The 23,084-nt window shown below is 39.6% G+C and overlaps 1 protein-coding gene across 1 annotated transcript in view; it reads right to left on the bottom strand.

Annotated features, from left to right (window-relative positions):
- Positions 1-23,074, bottom strand: part of CPM (carboxypeptidase M) — a 31,640-nt gene extending 8,566 nt beyond the window's left edge. Inside the window, exons 1-3 of the mRNA XM_085320514.1 lie at positions 22,927-23,074; positions 22,632-22,782; positions 5,209-5,306 (exon numbers count right to left, since the gene is read on the bottom strand). Of these exons, the coding sequence (XP_085176640.1) occupies positions 5,209-5,306; positions 22,632-22,782; positions 22,927-22,944 (267 nt within the window). The 5' untranslated portion in view covers positions 22,945-23,074. The remainder of the gene's footprint in view (positions 1-5,208; positions 5,307-22,631; positions 22,783-22,926) is intronic.
- Between the last annotated feature and the right edge of the window lie 10 nt (positions 23,075-23,084).

The raw sequence follows: 23,084 nt of genomic DNA, 5'->3' as shown, positions 1-23,084 counted from the left end.
GAGAAAGCTAGGAGACTCAGAGAAAGCTAGGGGATTCAGAGGCAACAAGAGCAGCCCTACTACAGAGACAGCTAAACTACAGACAAGACTGGACTGCTCTCTGCRGCTTCAGGAAACAGTCCTTACCCTCACCGTACTTATCTTAATAATAATAATAATAAAATTACAGAAGCAGGAACAGAAAGAGCAAATATTCARGAAGAAAACAGCAAGAAAAGATGGAGGAAAAGGACAATGTTTACAGACAACTGAAGAAGATTAGCGTTCCCTGAGTGATATTCTTTGCACTTAACTCAAACTTACTTACACACACAGTATATAAAAAACAAATTCTGTTTCACAAAATTCCCTGTATAACTATTGGCTGTTGTATCTAAGTACTTCAGCACATTAAACAACTCGGTATATATCTGTCACAGAGGGCTGGTAGTCTGATCCAATCCCAAGGGGAGGGAAAAAAAGTGTGTTTATTAYGAGTCTGTTTTGGTAAGGCTATGGGGGTGTGGGGGTTGTTTTGATCCAGATTGCTCTGCATTTCTTTGAAAAGTACAGTGGAGGTGTTYGAGGAGAGGAAAAAGGAAAGTTTTAGGTTCTGGCTACAAGAAAACGTGACTCAAGTTTTAATTAAGTCCACAGAAGGCATCTCCTGCTCAGACAAGCTTTACCTTGGTACCGAAGAGATCAATTGTGCCTGCAAAGCAAAGTGATCAGACGTTTGTTTTTACTTTAGAGCTTCATATAAATCCCCTCTGGGGGCCCACTTAAGTTTTCAGCTTCCGTGTGCCCTTTCAGATGTCAGAGTTTCACTATGTGCCCTAGAAAGGCAGAGTCAGAAGGAAGAGTTCTCGGTGATCCTCAGGCAAAGTCCTGAAGGAAGAACAATACGTCAGGGCACGGATTTACACTGTAGAAAAGGGTGTGACTGCAGTTTCTGTGGACCTACCCCTTAAACCTGCTGACTGTACTGCCAGTGGTGCAGCTSTGTCAGTGCGCTGCTCAGCTGCTGCAGGGCTTGATCAGGAAGCCCTAGCTACAGCTAGCTGAAAGATTAAAGCCAGCAGCAACTGCACCTACCCTGTAATACCTCACTGTAGTACTTCTATTTTTAAAACATTTTTATTAACATGTGACAGAGGCCTAGTGGGTGGATGTGCTCTGCCCATTTTTACGATCAAAATTTTTTCCCTAAACATGGCCTGGATTTCAGTTGGGCTATGTTGAAAGAAAGACCAGAACCATCAGGTAGGACCTGTTTCTGAACAGCACGGTCCCGTCAGCCTCCTTGCTCCAGCTCTGACTGGGACAGACCTAGTGTGGCATACAGAGGCACAACCCCACCTAATGAAGCATGGCTATAGCAGAGGAGAAACTGATAATCCATTCTGGTTTATCATTTAAATGCCACTCCTATGAGACATTTTTTAAGACTTGTACAGCACTAATCATTATGCATGGCTGCAGTACATCCCATAGGGTTTATCCTCCCTTAGTAACAGGCACCAGTCTTAAAACCACTGTTTGTGCAAGTACAGTTTGGCACATAGCCATTCCTTTCTACAGCAGCCATYGCTACAGAAACATGGGGACTACCACCTGCATGGCAGGGCTGCTTGTCACCAACCACTTGGACTATTTCCATTCCACGCAGTCTTTGCCTGGCCAGGGGTGTGACTCGACTAGATTTAGACTCAGAAGAGCAGCAGTAAGGTAAGGAAGGTAACTGGGCCAGGCAGCAGCCCTGCTAGTGTCTCTGACTTTCTTTACATCACATCAACTGATACTGCAAACAAGTGGAAAATAGTTCACTATACAAGAAATATATTTTTTTCTATTCTCTTTTCTAGAACGTATTTTTGTTCCCCTGGCACACCTCTCCCATGCTTCATGTATGGAGAAAGGACATCAAAATACTTCCTGAGACTCCTTACAGCAGGTATGTGGAAGCAGCTCTGGTGGTAAAATAAAATAAAATAAAATAAAATATCCTAATGGCTAGGAATGGTGCAAGCGCAACTGCCATTCACCTTTGGAAATGAGAGCGAGAAATTTTACACAAGACTCATTAATCTTTTGGTTTTTTCGTTTTATTTTTTAAGCCCTAGTTATACTGATGACAAACCTACCCCTATCCTCAGTCACCGAAACCTTAATAAATCATCATATCTCTAGAAACCCCTTTTTTTAAGATATGAATACTCCTATGATGRCATAGAAGATAGAGTTTAGTTAATTTAACTTAAATTCTAAGATAAAYCAGCAAGATAAATATATCCTTTCAGGTAAGGCTAGGGCAGGCCTATCAGTACAAGCTGAATGTAATGAGAAGCAAAATACTGCTGCTCTCAAAGTGTTTGGGAAGGGGATGATTTAGGAAAAAAAGGGGATGGTATTATCATCCTGGAAAAGTTTTTTTTTTTTTTTTTTTTTTTTTTTTTYTTGTGATGGCCCAGTTACACTACAGCTGTGGAAAGTTAAGGAACCCATACATTTAATAACRGGAGCAATACAAGGGTAGTTTGCATGTYATTTAGACATGCTTCCCCTTACAGAGCTTTCCTGTGATACATGGTTCAGAAACAGTTTTAGAACAAAATCCTCCATTTCAGTCGTGTAGAGAAGCCTCAAGTCACTGGCACAGCTGGTCAGAAGCTGACAGTTCTGCTCCATTTATGACTTTGGAGCATTTGGGGATTTGTTCTTGGTTGGTGTGAAATGCAATGAGTCTTTCTAAGAACAAACATGTGAGCCTATCTATCGGGAAAGAGAAGCTCTTTCAGGGAGAACACAAGCCTGGGATACGAGAGAGCTGCTGCCTAGTTCAGAACAAACTGGGACTAGAAAAGACTGTAAAACCGCATCACCACTCCCCACATCAAATAACCAACGTCGGATTTGCTTTGAGCTGCCCAGATCAAACCACAGATTCTGTTTCTCAAGCGTCCCTGGCCACTAGCACAGCAGGCAGCCTCTCCTTCAATTTCCCTGGTGCAAACTTTATCAACATTTCACAGGGCCATGCACGTTGTGCAGCCTATCAATGCCATTTTGACTGAAGTCCCATGGAGCTGAAAGTGGCTGAGCTACCTCTAATCATCAGTTTTAATCTGGCTCRAGTTAAACAACAAGTACTGCTAAAAATGGTGTCCGACTTCACTCAGGCACAGAAAGAATAGGGGAAGTGTTTTCTTGCGTSCCTGGAGACCTGAGGCAAGAGTTCACTCTATTTGGCAATGGCTATTATAAAATCATTAAACTTTGGCAGGTCATGTCTTACTCTACTAAAATTTTTAACCTACTCTAAAAATAATCTTTCTGAYCTTGGAAAAAAAAATATTTTCCTAATGTTGTGTACTCCCATTGTTTTATTTTGAGTTCCCTGTTAGTTGGCTCTCCAAACATCCTAGGTTTTCCTGCCATCTGAAATACATTCATAGTCAGATAGGAAAAAACTAACGCCTACTGTGTGTTACACCTTAAAAAAAAAAAAAAATCAGGGTAATGTCATTGTGACAGCCTGAAAAGGAGGAATAGCTCTATTTCCAGGATTTCTCTTAGGCGTATGCTTGGCTTGATGTAAAAGCTAGAATATAATTTGTTAGAGAAACATGTAACAGKGCAACTCATGGTAGCTAGGCAGCTCAAGGATCAACCTCTTTCTCTCAAACTTGTGACACAGGGCCAGCTACTGAAAAATTTTGCCTCATCTGTCATATAGACAATATAGGAGTTTAGTTCCTAGGCAGTGATCCAGCCTGCCTGCTCTCCAGCAATACCTGACCCTTTGGATAGGTAAATAGCATCCATCTCCAAGGTGAAAGTTCTTTGGGCACATGAAGTTAGGTAGTGATGGCACTTCATTTTGGAAATTACAATAGGAAGCGCGGCAACAGAAATCTGGCCTTCTGCAGTCCAATAGTATTTGGATTTGTAGCCTAAAAACTAGGCTATTCTGGATGAGGTCATGTCCTGTCCCCTACCTCTTTCCCACTGAAGCTGGGTCACCCTGCAGGACATACAGGCTTTGTAATTCTCTTCAGGAGTCTGCAGGGATTATAATGTGGAGCCTCAGCACCTAAGGAACCCTGGACTACCTTGCTGACACACACAAGGTTTTTTTTGTTTGTTTGTTTTTTAACCCTGTCTTGGGCATCCAGTAACATGTACGCCCACTTAACACCATGAATCATCTCCCTCCCACTCAGAGTTAAATTTCAAAGCCGTCAAACTCTCAGCAGTGCTTTGAGCACAGCCACTGTCAAACAAGGTGAAACTAGTTTAGCTTGCGAAAATTTTTGGTACATAATGTGACAAGTGTCTGCAGACRTGCAAATGCTCAAACACAGTACTGGTAATACCAATAGCTTGTGCTTGTTATGCAGGATACATTTCCTAATCCATAGATTTTTCTTGGTTTTCCAAATTTGCAGKGTAGTATATTGTAATCCTGCCATGTCTGTAATGAACTAGTGTCAAGACTTATCTTTCACATCGGAAATGGTGCAGTTCAAAGTTATCCTAAGGCTGTCTAACAAAAGCAGGCAAAAAGAGAAATAGAGACAAAGCCAGAAAAGAATAGAGTGAAGAGGGAAGCCTTGAGTCTTTCTATAGCAGATTCATGTACTGTCCCAGGAAGGCAACAATCACCATTATCTTGCTGTGCACTGTCTCATTTTTCATTAATAGCAGGCATTCTTCCATCAGTAGTTTAAGTCTGAAATGCCTTTTCATTTTGTACTCAAGTGRATCTAGGTATTCCTAGATTAGTGTTCCTAAGTGAATTTGTCTTCCCAAAATAAGTCATTTGGTGCATAAGTCACAGAAATTATTATTCACTTCTAGGATGAATGTGAAGAGTTCTATCAGTCATACTTCATGCCTACTCAACAATAATATACAAGCAAACTATTGCATCTCATTCCCAGTAAAGTTAGAGCCTCTGGTTTTATTTGTATGGAAAAGACAAAGCTCTCCCTACTTAAGGGACGTCTTAGGTGCATAATTCTTCTCTGTGATGTAAGGTCTCCTAAAGTATTTCTACAAAAACAAGTGAACCTTATTCTTGAAATTCCTCAAGAAATACAAACATATCAGCTAATCTTTGAGGTAAAATATACCTCAATAATAAGCAGCACATACTTGAGAGAAGTTCTCTCTACATCTGTGGTAAGTATATTTGGTATAAATGACATTGCAAAAATTGAAACGTACCTCATCCCCATGCATATTAGCAACATACTTGAACTCTGGAATGCCAATCTTATGATGGGTTGGAAACCTTCCCAGAACAAGAACCCACAGGTCTCTACCTTTAAGAGGGGAAGGGGAAAAGACATTTTTTTAACAAAGTGTAAAATGAAACAAACCTTCAAGAAAAAAAAATGTAAAAAGATTTGGTCATCAAGAAGACCATATAAATTCTCACATTTCATTGCTGTCTACATATTCATTACAGTCCTACATTCAGCATATCAGAGCAGACTACATTTTCTTTTCTAGAACTACTTACTAAATTAGTTATAAGAATAAATGTTTGCCTTCTGACCAAAAGTCACAGTGAACCCTGCAATTTCAAAAGCATTTAACCGGTCCTAGAAAATAGTTTYGGGCATTTTTTATTTTTATTAACATTTTTTCAAATCCAAGCTTATCAAGTGAGATCTTTTTGAAACAATCATCAAGCAACTGAAGAGTATTTAAAACAAAATACACACTTCTCCCCAAAACATCAAATCAGGATAAAACTTTTAGAAAGAACATGCAAAATATTTCATTATCACAAATTAAGAGCATCATCTTATATAATAATGACAAAGAAGAAAAGCTAAACACATTCATGAATTACTGATCAGAAAACAAAAAATACAGGCATAGCTGTATCAGAGACATTTTCCAAAGATCAACAGTGAAAGAATTAATAACTATGAAGAACATTAATCAGGACTACTAAAGCTGCATAGGAGGCTGAATTTAAGTAAAAAAGAAGGGAGAGAGAACACTATGGAAGTCTTAATTTAAAAAAGGGGGAAAGGGATGTGTATTATTTTTAGTGATGTGGCATTTCAGGTGTCACGTGTCAAACTATGTTTTCCACTAGGCTGCACAGTGAGGAGTACAGCTCTGGCTTCAGCAGGTGACAGCAATGAAACTGAACTGATTCCCTGATAATAGCAGGCACAATCTATAGATCTCTAATGCCCAGACCTTGCTGGCATGTTGCCCGTTTCAAATTCTCACAGTTCATGGTTAGGAYTCAGGAGCTGTCTCAGAAGTCCAGATGTCATCATTATTTACAAGCCAAAAAAAAAAAAAAGGCCCAAAACTATAGGTGCTGCTATATGCAGTAATATAAAAGCATTATTTCTTATACCTTTGTGAATTATCAGATCCACAGCAAATAAACTCTGGATCATAGTCATCTCCCAGGGCTGGAAGCCATGACCCTCATGACACAGCTGCAGTGAGCCAGTCACATAGCTAAAACGGAAAACAAAAATGCTGCAACAACTGCAGTATGTGAGAGAAGACAAAAGTCGAAGAGAACAGAAGAAGCAGTACAAGATGCACTGAAACAAATGCCAGATAGGTAAAACTGAAGTCAGTAGTTGCTAGACTAAGCCACTACACAACAGACTGAATCAGACTGGCTCCCCTAGTTGTACACAGTCACTCTGGAAGACATTCATGTTTAATCCTTTTGGCCACACGTTATGCACAAAGCTAAGAGATATAGCCACCGACTCTTTCATTACAAAGGAAAAYGTGAGCAAGTAAGATACACTTTATAAGATAAATTGATAGTAAGTGCTTTGGTGAGGATGCTACTATTCAACCTTGTTTTATGAAAAGACACCGTTCCATTAAAAAAAATTTTGACTTATGTAAGCCTAGACAAGTTACAGGGTGAAGAAACCACAAATATTAGCTTTTAAAGCACATTCTTCTTCAAAATTAAAGGAAAAACACCACCATCCTGCCTCTCCATGGCAGCCTTTCTCCCCACCAAAACAGAGGGCATGTCTTGCTGCAGTAATAAGTACTTGGAAGTGTGGGGGGGGGGGGAGAAAAGAGAAGAAAAGCAAACAAACTCCTTTCAAGAAAAAAAAACAACAAAAAAAAACATACCACTTCTATTCAGAACCCAGCATGGACCACAGCCTCTGCTTAATTTCCATCTCTGGCTCTCTCTGGTTGTATCTAGAAACAACCTACAATAGCTATCAAGCAAGTCCTTCAACAGTACTCCTATGAGTCTTTGAATCTGTGTCCTCTAGCCCTTCTGCACAGCTCTCCTTCCCTCTACTGCATGAGAACTTCACACCTCTCTCCTTGGTGCTTTACTCCTCATTTGCCATACAGACTGCCAAAGTGCTAGCAACATAGCTGCTTTTAACTGTAGCCTGCCCCTGCTTTGCATTTCCACCATAGCCCACAGGACAGCTCACTAGTGCCTGCCTACTACATGCTGCTCCCTTAAGCTTCCCCTAATACATTAGACTGAGCTGTAAAGCCAAGACCATACCCTGCACCTAAAATATAGTGATGAGGCTGGTAAGATTAAGGTAGCAAAGGACATATATTGTAGATCTGATGGCATCTCAGCTCTCTCCTCTGCATGGAACTGGATACAGCTGTAAAACACGTGGTTATCTAAAGAGAAGATACTTGCTTTCTATGAGAATAGGCTATAAATTCATTCAGCCAGGGACTGCTTGTTGTCAGTGTGAGTACTAATTGCACGGGGCTTGTCTTCRGAATACCTTGAAGCCAACAGGTTAAATGAATTACATGTCAAAAGTCCTCTCAGAATAAGGGAGATGAGTGCTGATTAACAGCATCAGTTTCCTCAAATCCTTGGTCATTTCACATAAAAACACAAATCAGTGATCTAAAAGATGAGATAGCTTACAGTAATGGATATATGATGCACAGTACTAATATATGATGATACATGATATCACATCCTGTATATAATTACTATGTAGTATATAAAAATCCCCAACCAATCACAGCAGTCCAACAATATTGTAGTAGCTGAAACATAAAGCGTCTTATCTCACCAATAATCAGACATTAAGATTAGCCTCTGTCTTCATTTGAATGGAAGCAGATCACAAGGGCTATCTCAAATCCAGTTACTAGCAACAGGACAACATTCACTGCATACAAACTATTTGGAGCATCCTACAATCTGATGCAGAGCAGTGTCATTTTCTTTAACCACTTCCCCACAGCSACACTAGCACTGATTCAGTACCATATATCCTAAAACAACAACAGTCCAGGTACCCCTAAAAATACCATAAGCTATGCCTCAGTCATTTAAGACTTTCTGCAAATAATCTTGTATTCTGATTTGAAAATAAATAGACTGCTTGTGCCTTGCCATCAGCAGCGCTCATTCCTGCTGCTATCACTGTAAAATTGCACTCATGGGAAACAAAAGGAAGAGCTAAGTATAGACTAGTACTAAGAACAGATCTAAATTAGTTTTTCCAGTATTAGTGTTTAGATTGTTTATAGTTTTTATGAGGGCCAAAAAATGATAAACACTCCCATGAACCAAGACATCAATTATTTTCTGGCATTTCCAGCTTTTCAGAAGTATTAAACCTACCATTAACAATTAAAATAAATTCCTGGGTGTGCTCAGCCTGTCCTACTGGGTAGTGTACCTATAAGGGATGATGTAAAGTTTCTTTCAATAGAGCAGTAATTTACTGCATGTAAAGAGATTCAGCAGATAGATAAAGTTTCCTTTAATCAGTAAAGCCTAGATAATTCTTGTTTCTGTACRTGAAGTGAACATCTAAGCCTCCTCCCAAGCTTTGAATTAGCTGAGTGTATCTTAAGAAGCCATTTCTCACTGCCAAACCAGCACTGACTCCAGTTAATCAGTGAATTATATTTCAAGTAATCAAGACAGACCTGTGTTTGCAGCTGCGTGTCTCAGGACAAGTAATTAATGGGACTTCAAAGTTAGTATTGGAACAGATCCAGATCATACAGCTTGTAGTAGAGTGACCAGACTTTTAAGTCTAGCATTACCACAGTTCATAGCAGATTACCTATATTCTGAACAGATCTACTAAAACCAGAAATTAAGCTGAAGAAGTGAAACTTACATCCAGATCCAACAGGAAAGAAATCCAGTCATCCATAGCTCCTGCAGCCTAGACTACCTTCCCTGGTTTCTTTTGTTATGAAATTTACTTTTTCTAACTTTGTGCTTTACAGTTTYATTTAGGACAAAAATTGTCTTATTTTAGATGAGTTTTATGGCTAAGAAATGAAGCAAAACTATTGTGCAATGTGCCAGAGCTGCTGTCAGTAATCCTCAGACTACAGCTGCCCATTTAAGCTTGCATGGAGGTCCACCTCTGCTCAGGAGAAACAATATAGGAGAAGCAATACACTCATTACAGCTCTCTTGTGCTGGCCATATGCAGCACACTGACTTCACGGCTAGGAATTGCAGTAATGCCCCTCATGTTGGGATGTCCTGACCCAGAAAAACACAGAGCAGAGAAAGACAGACTGGCTTTTCTATTAGAATACAAGATTCAAGCATTGTTWACTGTTGCTCCAGCTCTGACTGAATAGCCATTTCAGTAGTCTACCATTGGTCATAGCTCATACAGAACCTGTTCTGATTGTGGTTAGAAAGCTGAATTTTCAGATCCCTAAATCCAGGCCTCAGATATGAATCTACTTGGATCCATCTGTGTTACCTACAAAAAGCACAAAACTAGATTAGGAAAAAAACATGATACAAGTCATTATACCAGTAAGATAAGGACCTCAAATAACATTTTTGAGTTTTGATGTAAGCCACAACAACTTACTCCTCTTTGATTATATAATCCCTTTCTCAAATGAGAGTGAGAATTAGTAAGTTTTATCCCATGTTTGGTAACAAACTCTACAGGCTCTACAGTAGCAAATTATCAGGGTAGTTTGAAATTACTCAGAAAGACATGGCCCCAACCTTCAGGGAAGGTCATCTTAGTAGTAATGAAAGATGACAGAAAATTAAACACAAAGTACACATATTAAACTTAAAAGCTTTATAACCATTCATCAGATTGTTAACGATTACTGATATTTCAGCAGCCCTGACAATCTCCCCCTTATCAGGGCTTCATCCTATCATGCACTTCATGAGCTTTTCAAATGTCCCCCAAGGCTTACAACCAAAACAGCGCAAAATAAGCAGGTGAACAAGACAAACAAGGTTTTGGTTAATGAGAACATAGCTGATACGTCCTTAGGCTCAGTTTGTATCCATCAAGCTCAGTTCCAGTACAAGCAGAAGAGCATCAGCCTAGATTGCATGGTGAGAACACCAAGTAACAGTAACGAAAAATACACCAGCTAATTTTTGTAGCAGTTTCCACAGCAAAACCAACCACTACATAATTRTGACTTGATAGAAGAAAGAGAAACAATCCAATTAACTAGCATCTGCATTACTCATACAAAATATTGTGGAGAGTCAGGACAACATGAGAGTCATTCTGATAAATTCCTCTGTAGATATGCCACAGTTCCCACACAATCTCTCAGGAAGTCTTTCAGCTACTTAAACTAGGCATTAACAACATTGGAAATCTTTCCATAACTGTATTTGGCAATCTGCTCTGCTATATCTTGGGATACTACATCCTTATCAGCTTCCTGTAAAACTAGTTTAAATCCAGGTTAGTTGTTACCATGCAAGACACTAAGGGATCTTTACAGTTTTTTTTTATTGGAGAGTTTTATTTTTATTGAAGAACTATTTCAGGACACTCTCTCAAAAGCATCTCTCACACTTACTTTCTGAAGCTGTAAGTCAAAGTATGCTTGTTATTATACAAAGTTCTATATCTTGCAGTAAGGAAGATCAAGAAATCAATCCTGTTTTACCACTTCTAACTTTTATATCACATTCATGGCAAATAAGCTTCTGTGCTAATATAAACTGTTCTTTTGCTTCTAAGCTTTGTAATCTGTAGCTGAAATTACTGCAGAGCTCAGTACCACCAATGTGCATTATTCTAGCCAAAACAAAGAATTACAATTGCCTCCTGCATGCATACACTCTTGAAATATTTCTGAAAAAGGTRATGGAAATACCAAGACATTAAATACCTATCTAGTTTAGCACTATAGGTGCAAATTTCAATCAGATAACAAGGCATTAGTTTCTCCCCAACAGCAGGCCAACACATCGTCTTCCAACAAAACACTGCTCTAGCTAATGAAAGATTTAAGGAGCACTTCCCTTTTTCTAAAGTGAGCCCTAGAAMTATGCTTTACCATCACCAATCCAAGCTGACAAATCTAAAGCTGTTTTGGAACTTGGCTTCTGCAAGAGGATTGCCCAACAGCATCACTCAGCTTGACTCCAATTCTAACAGAATTTTAGAGTTACTAACCTGTTATTTATGTACCCAGAAAGGCTTAATCAGAACAACTGATCAAAGTAGTTTTGAAGAAGTAGCCTTCCAGACATGACCAAATACGTGAGTTTAATCTAACCAGACTGTTGAGTAAAGCACTTTCCAGATTACAGTAAGCAATATAAATGTATCCTTCCTAACCTTATAAATTATCAGCAAAAAAGGCAGCTGTCTCTGCTCAGGAAACAGACACTCTAAAAGTATAGTTTACTCGAGTAACATAAGTATCTGAAAGTGGGATCAGATAAATATCTGTATGAACAACTGTAGTACATCAGATTCTTTTGTGCAAGTTTATGCCTTGCTGTCAGTACACCATATTCTCATGGTCTACTGAGAAAGAAAGGATTATCTAAAGACTCAGACTGGATTAGCATTAGTAATAAGCAACGCAGTTGCTATTTTTTTAATGTAAGAAAGTCACCAAGCTATTCTGAAGGATTAAAAAAGAGAGATCAGTCACATACATTATCCAGACATATCTAACAATATTCAGCATGGCACATAGGTAAGCAGAACAAAACCAGAAGAGCCCAATGTAACACTAGATTATAGGTCTACAATAACAAAAACTAAAAAATAGGTTTCTTATTTGGGGCAGTGGTAAAGATGTTACTATTTATTTTCCCCAAGTATCTTCCTTAATGGAGAAATTGCATAAGATCATACTACACAAAACCTTAGCAAAAACTACTCTAACCATGCTGTTGTTGTAAATTACTGGAAGAAGTTAAAGTCACTGATACAAAAGTTTGGTTAAGGATAAYAATAAAAGAGACTAAATGGTATAGTACCTAGGCAGCATTTTTAAATTTTATGTTAAAGTGTTAGGACTATCCTATGGTCYGTATTTGCTTGTCCTGAATGCTAATACAGCCCTCTCTCTGTCAATTTGTGCTATTTCTTGAGATAAAAAAGACCCAGATGTTTCAGCAACACATGCACTATTACTGAGACAGTCACTACACTGGGCCCACTGCTTATCTTAACATTTCTGGTCTCTTTGTATGTATTCCTGCTTACAGGGAATGGTTTAAGTCTCTCTTCCCTCCCCCCCAAAAAAAAAAAAAAGGAAAAAAAGGAAAACAATTCCCATTATTTAATAAGCACCTATCTACTTTCAGAAATTACATCAGCAAATCCAATCTAGAGTCAGTACCCAAAGAGCAGAACCGTGGGAATGACCAATGACTCTTAAAAACTAGGCATTGTTTATTTGTAACCAAAGCATTTGAGGAGGAAAGAGAGTCAAAAGAGTTCACACTTCATATCCTTGCTTGTCCTTTCTAGAGGTTTACAAGTCTTTGGTTGCTTGGGAAGTCCATAATTGCTTCAAATACTTCCACAGGATTTGTATTTTATGAGAATGGCAATCTGTTCCTATGCACATGTGACTCATCACTAATACCATTTCCAGTTCTCATCATCAAACTAAGCATACTCATACACAAAAGCATGAAAAGCTGCCAATGCAGAGCATAATCTCTACAGTAGGATTTTACACTTCATGGCAGACCCAAAACATTATGTCTGCAGTAAGAATGGGAAGCCCATAATAAAACACATCTCAAAACTGGCAAGCGGAGTCCTACAAATTTAGAGAGTGAACAGCCTTATTTAGCTGACTGGAGGGAAAAGGGGAAGCGGAATTAACTTTTTTAAAAAAATCCAATACATATCATCATCTGTTTCTTGTTTAGTTAATAAGCTGTCTTAGTTTGACCAGCTGCTTCTAGATTCTCTCTCTAAGTGGGTAACAAAATGTCTCCTTAGAAATACTAGTGATAGATTTTTAGGAAAGGCAACTTGTCTAACAAGTACCACAGGAACCAAAATCCAGGCAGTGTGACCAACTGCAACAAATGGAATAATTTAGACTTTTGTCTCATCAAGAAACAAAGGTGCCCTTTGTCTCCTCTTGGGTTTTGAGATCAGCCTAATGCAAGTATGCATCAAAGCAAACTTTGTACTTTAATCTACTTTAGATCCACCACTATTAGGAAATACCCTTTGTCAGAAACATCTGTGTTGCTGACTGCTAGAAGTACATACTGCAGAAGTATCACTCCGCACTCACCTTGTTCCTAGACTTTTCTCTGGCTGTTCTTGGAAAGAGACTAGACTGGACTTTTGARCTGATACAGTAGGACTAGTTTTTGAGAGCAGAGTTTGCTTTTATTTTAGCTTTAGGATACATGGCACTTTGAGATCTGCTCAAGCTCTCCCTGCTTAACACTTGCCAGGTAACTGCGAAGACCATATGGCATTTTGTGAGTTCCCTGGGATTCAGCAGGCTTCAGGCTCCCAAAAGACACTGGCTAGGAGCAAAGAGAAAGTACAACTCAACTGTCTTAAACTCACTGTGAGCTTGGCATGATACACAGCAGCTACAATCATTTCATTAAATAACTCCTACTGCCACTGACCTTTTCCTTAACAATAAAACTACCAAGAAAGTAGGCCCTAGACACCAAACCACAGCATCATTTGCTTGGAAACATCTTCTAACCTTTCTGTCACATCTGAGCCACTGCATAGATTGTAAGATTTACGGTTCCAGAAGTGGGATAGTTTATGGGGGGTGAGGGGAGCCTCTCAAGCAGGATGGGAAGAGAACTGCATTGTGCTCCATGCATTATTTGTTTACATCTCCAATAATAGTCCAATAACACAAAATGCTAGCTGCAGAAGCACTGCTTCTTTTCCAATAGCCAYCTTAGTCAGAATGTATAGCTTATTCAAATGTAAAGGGCTTGCATGACACAAGGCATAACCAATTTAAGGAAAGAAAGCTGCATTCCATTTTTCAGCTGACAGCACAGAATTTGCAATTTTAAAGTTAACACGTCAGTGTAACCATGAAGTTCATTGAAAAGTTTGTGTTTTGATTTGTTGGCTTGAAAGTAAATCTCAGACGTGGCAGATTTCAGAGAAGAACCTTTCTACAAGATTTTCTGCAAGAATTGTCCTTAAGTTTTGTGTGTGCACATGCACATGTATAAAGGAAAACCACAAGCACATGCACACACCCACATACTTAATTTTTAGGTGTAAGAGGTAGCCCAGAAGGAGAGACAAAGATGACTGACCAATTCACAACAAATAGGAAGAAGAGAAGATTTAAGCAAATTATTTTACTTGCACTGCAAGAGACTGCATCTCTGAAAGTAACTTCATAARTGGCTCATCCTTCTGTCAGACAAACATCTGCTACATACTCTTTTTAAACTATTTGCACAGTGAGAAAGGGTAGGCATYCTGATAGACCATTACTAACGAGAAAGCAATGTGAAATCATGTTATCAGCAGACAAAATCTTAGTACTTGACTATCAAAGACCAACTGCGTACAAATTACCTTTGCACATTACAATATCAAACTACTAATACAAAAGGCAGAAGTACTCTGCTTTTTTCCAATAGATATACACAATATTCATAGTTAAACTAATTCCGGTAACTAAATTGCTACAYGATACAGTCAGAAGAAATCTGCAAATATATTTCAACAATTAAGGACTTGTCTAGCTTCAGTGAAGAAAAATGTATTTAAAAGTTAAAATTGATGCAGTAAGTTCTACTTAAGCACATGGTTAAGAGAAAAACTCAGTTGAAGAATTTTAAAACTATGGGCTAATACTTTCTTGTTTYTAAAATCATGGTTTGGCCTAAAGTTAAGCCCTGAAGGAGCCTGCCTGCCTCCTCTGTTCTCTTTTCCCTTCCCACCACAGTGACTCACAAAATATACTGCAAATAGAGTTTACAAGGCTGTTAATGTCAAGCCCAGCTATGAATCTAAGCACTCTTTCAATAATAAAGTGAAAGATAAGTCTAAGTAGAATCTTGTTAACCCAAATTTATATGCCACAAGTGCTGACAAAGACCAGAACAAGCATGGTTATGAAGGAAGATACAGAAAGGAAAAAGTGACAGGGAAAGTGAAAAAAAAAAAATGGGAAAGCAGTAGGCAAGCACAGATAAAAGTTTAAGTAGCATGATAGATTTTAGAAGACCCCTTGGTTTTAATGAAACTCCGTGCCTGAACCAATTGACTTAGCGTGCTTAATGAGCCCCTTAGAGTGGGAAACGTCTCATTCATGCTGATTTCTAAAAATGAACATTGCAAATCTCAATGCTCCTATTATCTACGCATGCCACGCTTGCCTGATGAGCTTGTGTTTCACAGTACTAAAGAAACGTAGGCTGGGGATCAAAGAAGAGATACACGAAGCAAGGACAGTATCAAAGATTGGAGACAGAGGAGGAAAGCAATCTGCAGCATTCAGATGAAACAAACAACGTAATTCTCTCTTGTGCACAAGCATACCTTTACATTACAACTCTAAAGAAAAAAAGAAGGAATTACGACGCTTTCTTTACAGACATCACACTCCCCACAGATTTCCCTCTATGACTTCTCTGTCTTGAAAATAAAGTCATCTTTATCACCTTTACCTTTTTCTTCTCTTTAGATACATTTGTACTTACATTTAGTTTGCAGAAACATTTAGTAATGGGTAACAGTGAGAAACTTTACTTTGTAGAGTATATTGGACTAGATACAACCTTCTCATTCTATTTTTGTACAGTACGAGGAACCAGAAACTAACTTGACAAGAATTATTTCAGTATTGTACAAACATTTAAGGATACACATTTCAATTTGGTTTTCTTCAGCAATAAAGATGTAGTAAAGTCATCCAGAATCTAAAATGTTTCTGGTATAAATTCAATGAAATTCAAAATGCATTTTACTGTCCATGGTAGTAACTCAGGCTTCTCATTTACTCATCACTACAAATGGCTAAAAACAAGTTTCTATTTTTCCTAGGTACATGCGGTTAGTCAGACTATTAATATATAGACTAGACAAACACTGTACCCTGGTCTTTTACTGTTAGATAAAAGACTTTCACTGGAGTGAAAAGAACCTGAAATCAGCACTCCTCTGTTCAATAGCCTCCCCTAAATGCCTAAAAGTAGCCCATGTAACAATCAGGCTGTATCAGAATAGTCAGGAGATTTATAATTCCTGATGTATCTTGGGCACAGCTCCCACTGACATATATGCAGAATGATGTCAGGGCCAGGTGAAACACCTGGGTTCTCTATTAACTACACTGTGAGGCAGGTGTACTTCTGAGTACATTGCAGAGTCCTGATCCCAGGTGCACCCTTTGGCAGAGTCACAGCTGCTTATCAGATGAAGACCTGGGTGCGTACCATTCCCTTCAGCTTTCTGAGGAGGAAATCCATGAACATGGGCAGGGAAGGAGATACAATGTGCTCCAACAGGCACCTCTAGTCTGGGCCACCAAGAAACCCAGTCTTCTGGKAGCCCTACAGCATACACCTTCCCTGCAGTACATAGTATCATCTACGCACACAGACACATGGAGATCCCACATGAACTTAAAAATAAAAATAATAAAATAACTGCATGTTTCAACTCTTCTCTTTATAGAACAGRGGGAAGCAAAATACTGCTAACTAAGATATTTGGAGGATGAGTCAAAGTTAGCAAAGTGCTTAAGACTAATGGATTAATGTGCCAGTTAATGGGCAACCAAAAGAGCAACTGAATAGGGAATAGCAGAATAGGATGATAAAGCCACACAGATCTCACCTGAAAAAGTTTTCAGAACAGCTCTGCTGCAGGAAACTATTTCTGAAAATTTCTGATGAATTCACAACAGAATTTAATCAGTTTGGTTTTTTTCTGTTTTGTCTTTTATTTCCCCAGTGATCAAATCTACCAAAGAAACGTTAACCTATGCTCTCCATCRGGTAAAAAACAGAGGAACTTTAACCATATGTAACTTTCTTTGCTCAGTGAGTGGGAATAGGGTTAAGATGTTTACAATTGTTTCAATTGGACAAGAATTCTAAAAATGCAGACTGGCCTCTAGAAAACACAGATCTAAAAACGATTTATAATTAGCATATTGTCACTTTATCCTGTATCTATAGTGTATCTTTATGTGGCTTGTATTTAATTTTTCATGGAGTTTTTCAACAGTGTAGATCAATTATAGATGTCACCCAGCTGTTCCAGTGTTGCTTGCTTTGCCCTCACAATAAAGTCATGAGGTCTATCTATTTTTTTTTATTTTAAAGTTTAACAGTATGGCAYCTTTGACAGTGAAAACCTCACATCACACACCTACTGAGGTATTTTYTTTCTGATGGTGATTGTTGCCGTGTACACTAAGGAGCCAATTTGTGTTTTTCCACTGGGGTRGCATTAGGCAGGCAAGGTTCTCTAAAAGCACTCTCTGATTTAACCTAACTCTTTGTATCTCTGTTTTATTACACAGTGTACCCTGCTCTTGTCCAGCCATCTTCTGATTATTTCTGCATGGGAGAACCATCAAGCCTCAGCTACATCATACTGATTTCCAACTGTTATTTTAACTAGTGATTGCTAATACTTCAACACGAATAGTATTTCAAGGCAACTATTCTGAAGYGAAAATGGTATTCAGTTGCAAGAGTGGTTTAGCCTGCCTTTCCTCAGCATAGTTATACACTTACAATGCACAGCAAGATATAGGAGACTTACAGCTGGTGTTTAATCTCTCCACAGGCTCTCTATTTAGTAAGGCAACTAGCATTACCAGTATATAGACAGAGGATGTTCTTCTGGGCCAAGAAGAAAGTCAGATTCAGCTACAGATTTGGTTTGAATGCAGAAATTGTGTTTTATAATGTATTTATGAAAGTGATCATGGCTATTACTACATATACTGTTATAATAGACATTACTATAAAACACTTTGATGTGCATTTATAACAGAGTAACACTCGGAAGCCCTAGTCAAAGATTAGGTCCTTACTTTACCAGGCTATGCTTTTGCACAGCAACAGGATACAAATGAATTCTCGTTGTAAGAGTTCATGCCCTAACAGAACGGGTGATAGCGTGAACACAGCAAAACACTACTTGTGTTTTCTTCTTCACTTTGTATGTTGCAACACATCTATAGCATTGGGTACTGTGCAGATTTTGGGTACCGTGCAGATTAGAGAATAGCTCCAGCCAAAGCTCTTTTATTAGCTTGTGCAACAACACATACAACACAATATAAAAGTACCGAGGTATTTTCTGGGCTATCATATATGTCTCAGCATTTGGGCCTTAAAGAACCTTATGAGCTAAGGAAGGTTTCTTTTGGCTATGCCTTTCACAGCTGTATGGCTGGGTCTCTCTGGAAGGGAGGAATCTGTTTTTTCTTTTTTTTATTAAAAAATATTAATCACATAATATATGGATTTTTCACACAGAAAACATTGATGAGAATCACCTGCCGGTAGCCTTGCTTCCCCCCCCCCCACCCCCAAGGTTATCAACTAAACTGTGGACAGAGTCAATTCTGCCAACACCAAGTTTCAGGGGATATTCTTCCAACTCATGGAGAGAAATCCAGTATTAGTCATGCATGGAGACAGCCCACAATATGGTCTCTGATTAGCTGCCTGTGTCATCTGTGCCTGCTGAGGATTTATTTACTACCTTTGATGCCACTGCTCAAGAAGTTCTGTCATCCTATTTGCATTCCTCGTCAGAAGCAGTTGAAACACMACTATTCTCCTAGCATTAGGAAAATTGCTGGCCTACCCACTTGTTTATAGACCACATCAGGTAGTGTGGTCTGTCACAAATATATATGCATCACTCACTGTTGAGGGGTTTGTACTTACTTGCTAGATTAGACCAAACAGATAATACTCAGCTTTGTCATTCAGCAGGCTGCATCTCTTATAGAATCCTCTTTCCCTTTGTTTCATGACAATAGCTCGGCAACTGAGGTGCACAAATAACACAGCTTATAGATAYACAGAACTGGAGCCCAAATAGTTGCCAGTCTAAAACTCACTCTTCCCAGTAATCTAACAGAGGAATTGTGGATCTTTTAGTTTGTTTTCCAAGGAGACTCTTGGTATTGGTTCCATGGTGTACACTACTGCTATAGGATGCATATGTCAAACAAACAGACTTTGTAAAACTCACTTCAGACTTATGAATGGCCAATCACACTAAACAGATTATCTTTTATGCAGAAATGACTGCCTCAGTGGGAGAAAGGAGAGTACTAGATGACTTCAACCTTGACCTTAGCAAGGCTTTCAGCACYATCTCCCACTGTATCTTTCAGTATCTTTGTTAACAAACTGGTAACATATGAATCAGACTGGCAGACTACAGCAAAGTGAGAAAGGGGCTAGACTGTTGGACTGAGCAATTGGCAGTTAGGGACYCAAAATGTGACAGCAGATTATTAGCAACATTCCTCAAAGGTCAAGAGTGGGGCTGATTCTGTTCAACATCAGCATCAGCTGCCACTCAGAGGAACCATGACAAGCTGGAGGAATTGCCTAACAGAAACCTCATGAAGTTTGACAGAGACAAGTGGAAAGTCCAGTACCTGGGACAGAATAACCCCATATTGAGATCATCTGCCCAAGAAAACAACCCCAATTTCCTACATGCTGAGGACTGGCTAGTTTGCAGCTCTGCTGAGGGTTCAGATAGAYAACAAGCTGAATGTGAGTCAGCAGCATACTCTTGCAGCAGAGAAGACAACCTCTATGCTGAGCTGCATCAGCAAGACCATAAGCCAGCACGTTAAAAGAAGTGATTATTCCCCTCTGCTCCTCACTAGTGAAGCTCTATCCGTAGAACTGTGTCCAGTTTTGGGCTTCTCAGTACAAGAGAAACATCAATACACTGGAGAAAGTCCAGCAGATGGCCACTGAGATGAGGAGGAGGCTGAAGCATATGATATTCAAGGAAAGGCTGAGGGAGGTGGGATTATTTATCCCAGAGGATGATTCAACTGCAACCTTCTATTATCAAAAGGGAGATTATAGAGAGGATGGATCTAGACTCTTCTTAGACGTGCACAGCAAAGAGACAAGTCACAGTTTTCAGCAAGGAAAAAAAATTCCCCAGTGAAGGTACAGCTGAGAACTGGATCAGGTAAACAGAGATGCTGTGGAATCTCCATCCTTGCAAATATTCGAGACTTGAGTGGAAAAGGTCCTAGGCAGCAAAATCTAACTTTGAAGCACTTCTTTGAACAGGAGCTTCAACTTGATGGCCTCCAGATCTAAACTGTTGTATGATCTGCCTGGAGCATGTGAAGCTTCTGATCAGGAGAGTGGCAGCTTTTTTTTTTTTTTTTTTTTTTTAAAAAAAAAAAGTGTGGCCATCTAAAACAAAACAAAAAAGACCCCCAAACCACCATCGCCAGAAAAAAAAAAGAAAAGAAAAAAGAAAAACACCCACAACAACACACACGCAATCACTTCCTGATCCCTATTGCCCTCCACAGTTAGGCTGATAAAGAGTGGGCCCTATACCCTTGCAGAATTCCACGTATACACAAGACAATCAGGGAAGGGTGGGCAGGGAAATGAAGTCTACATTTCATATTATTCATAATACAAATCTAGATGGCAGCATATCATTCCAGATTTTTAGATAAAAATAAAAGACAGATTTAAGAATAATAAAAAAATGTTGATAGTAACAGTAAAAATACGTGTACTGGCTTTATAGAAGTAAGTCCTCAGTAATTAATCTGTGGAAAGCATTACTCAAATTCATGAAGTTTTATTATCAATGATTACCATATCAGGAATGTCGATAGCTCAAAAGACAACRTACTACCTTATACTGATCTCAGTTTTTAAGTATTTAAACTGATTTCTGTTTCTCATCGTAAGTAAGTACATTTCCTCACACAGTTAAGCACAGYAGGAGGCAGTACATCAAAATCTGAATGAAGTTTCAAGGCACTGATCACTCAGAAGCAAGAGATGATGCATTTTCTGTTTTTGTTTTTAAGTTAATGGAACTCTGACAGGTTCAACATTATATTAACCACTTTCAGATGCTCAGACAGGCACAAGTCAAGAAAAGCCTGCAAAGTTTACGTCAGAGAATTTAGCCCTATCATTAAAAAAGTAGCTAAGTCTCCTCGAGGCAAAAATATGAAAATGGGGAAAACTAATAGTCTGTGCTTAAGGGAATCATACTTAAAGGGAGTAGCCTCTTGTGTGGATGAATAACATAATCCAATATGATTCTGCCTTTGATAAAACCAAGAGGAATGCAACTTAAAGAAATTTTAAGAGTCCTTGTCTAGTTTGAATCTTTCCATACTGAGACTTTCCTTAAAGTGAGTGCAGACATGTACAGAGACAAGAGGACATACATATAGCAAGATGAAAGCTGTCTGATACCTAACTTAAACAGAACAGGACTGTTTTCAACTAAAGATTATGTCCCAGACATGTACAACTGTATTAAATAAATAATAATCAAAAAGCGCACACTTAATAATACAAGACGGAAGTAATGAAGAGACCACAACTGTTCTTCATGATACTCTCCACCTAGAAGGAGGTAGAYTTTATTACAGATGGTGCAGCTGTCCTCACTTTTGTGAGCTTAGATGAAATGGAATTTGAGGAACAGATGATGTTTCTAGTAAATGAAGTGAACTTCTCAATCTAGTTTTACACCTCACATAGAAGCAATCTAATTCTTTTCTGAATTGAAATCTACTTTTTTTTCCCCTGTTAAAAACTAGACAAGTGTCTATTAAAGTTTTAAGTGCTAATAAATATTAAACTTGCTAATCTCTTTAAAGAAAATGAAACAGCTCATTTTGGAAAATTTTAAGGATGTAYCAAAGAGAGAGAGATTAATTAAAATAACTGCATAGTGTCAGAAATATGATTACTGACTGAGTTACATTTTCCTGTGGCGTTTGAGACAGAAGTCCCATTCTTCACTCAAAAAACACAGGACCTGATTTTGTTATGGAACTTGGAAACCTTTTTCTGCTCAGTCCAGATTTGCTGGAATAACAAGGGCCAATAAATAAAGTATATTTTTAACATACCCACAAGTTAGAAAACACACATTAGTGTTAGAGCCCCACCTAGCACAGGCGCTCAGCAAACCGAGTACCATCCAACATTTTAAAGTTATTTAAAGACAGCCCTGTTTCTGCAGCCGCCACTCCGGAGTTTTCCCAATTCCCAAAGCAGGCGCTGGGAGCAGTTAGGTCCTAGCTGAAGATGCAGCACCCAAGCCCGGGCCGGGGGAACCGCGGTACTCTCCTCCGGCTCCCGGAGCAGCGCTTATCCCAGTTTACCCCCGTTTCAAGCCGGCCCCTACCTTCCACAGAGCGCCCGATGCTGTGCAGGTGGGTGAGGGACGGGTAGGCGGCGCGGACCTCCTTCAGAAACGCCTCCAGTTCCTCGGTGTGGTGGTACCTGAAGTCCAGCGCGGCTGCCAGGGACACGAGGCAGAAGGCGCCCACCACGTCCTGCCAACGAGGAGCAGCGGGTCAGCGACCACCTCCCTCCTTCCTTCCTTCCCCCCGGGGCCTCCCAGCGCGCGCGGCGGCGCCAGGAGCGGGAGCAGGTGCCGCCCCCCACCCCTCGCCGCCGCCGCCAACGGCCGCTCCTACCCCGAGAGCCGCCCGCATGGTGCCGCCGCTCTCCGCTACTGGAGGCGCGGCGCCGGGCCGGGCCGGGCCGGGCAGGGGCCGCCGCCGCCCCCTGGCCGGCCTCGCCCCGCCGCTCGGTGAGTGACGCCGGCTGCTCCGCTGGGGCAGGCGGAGGGACA

The sequence above is a fragment of the Rhea americana genome, unplaced genomic scaffold, assembly GCF_003343005.1.
Source record: "Rhea americana isolate MKP2758 unplaced genomic scaffold, rheAme1 scaffold_64, whole genome shotgun sequence".
NCBI classification, from domain to species: domain Eukaryota; kingdom Metazoa; phylum Chordata; class Aves; order Rheiformes; family Rheidae; genus Rhea; species Rhea americana.
Note: the sequence above shows the minus strand (reverse complement) of the source record. Positions and strands in the feature narration are given on the sequence as shown.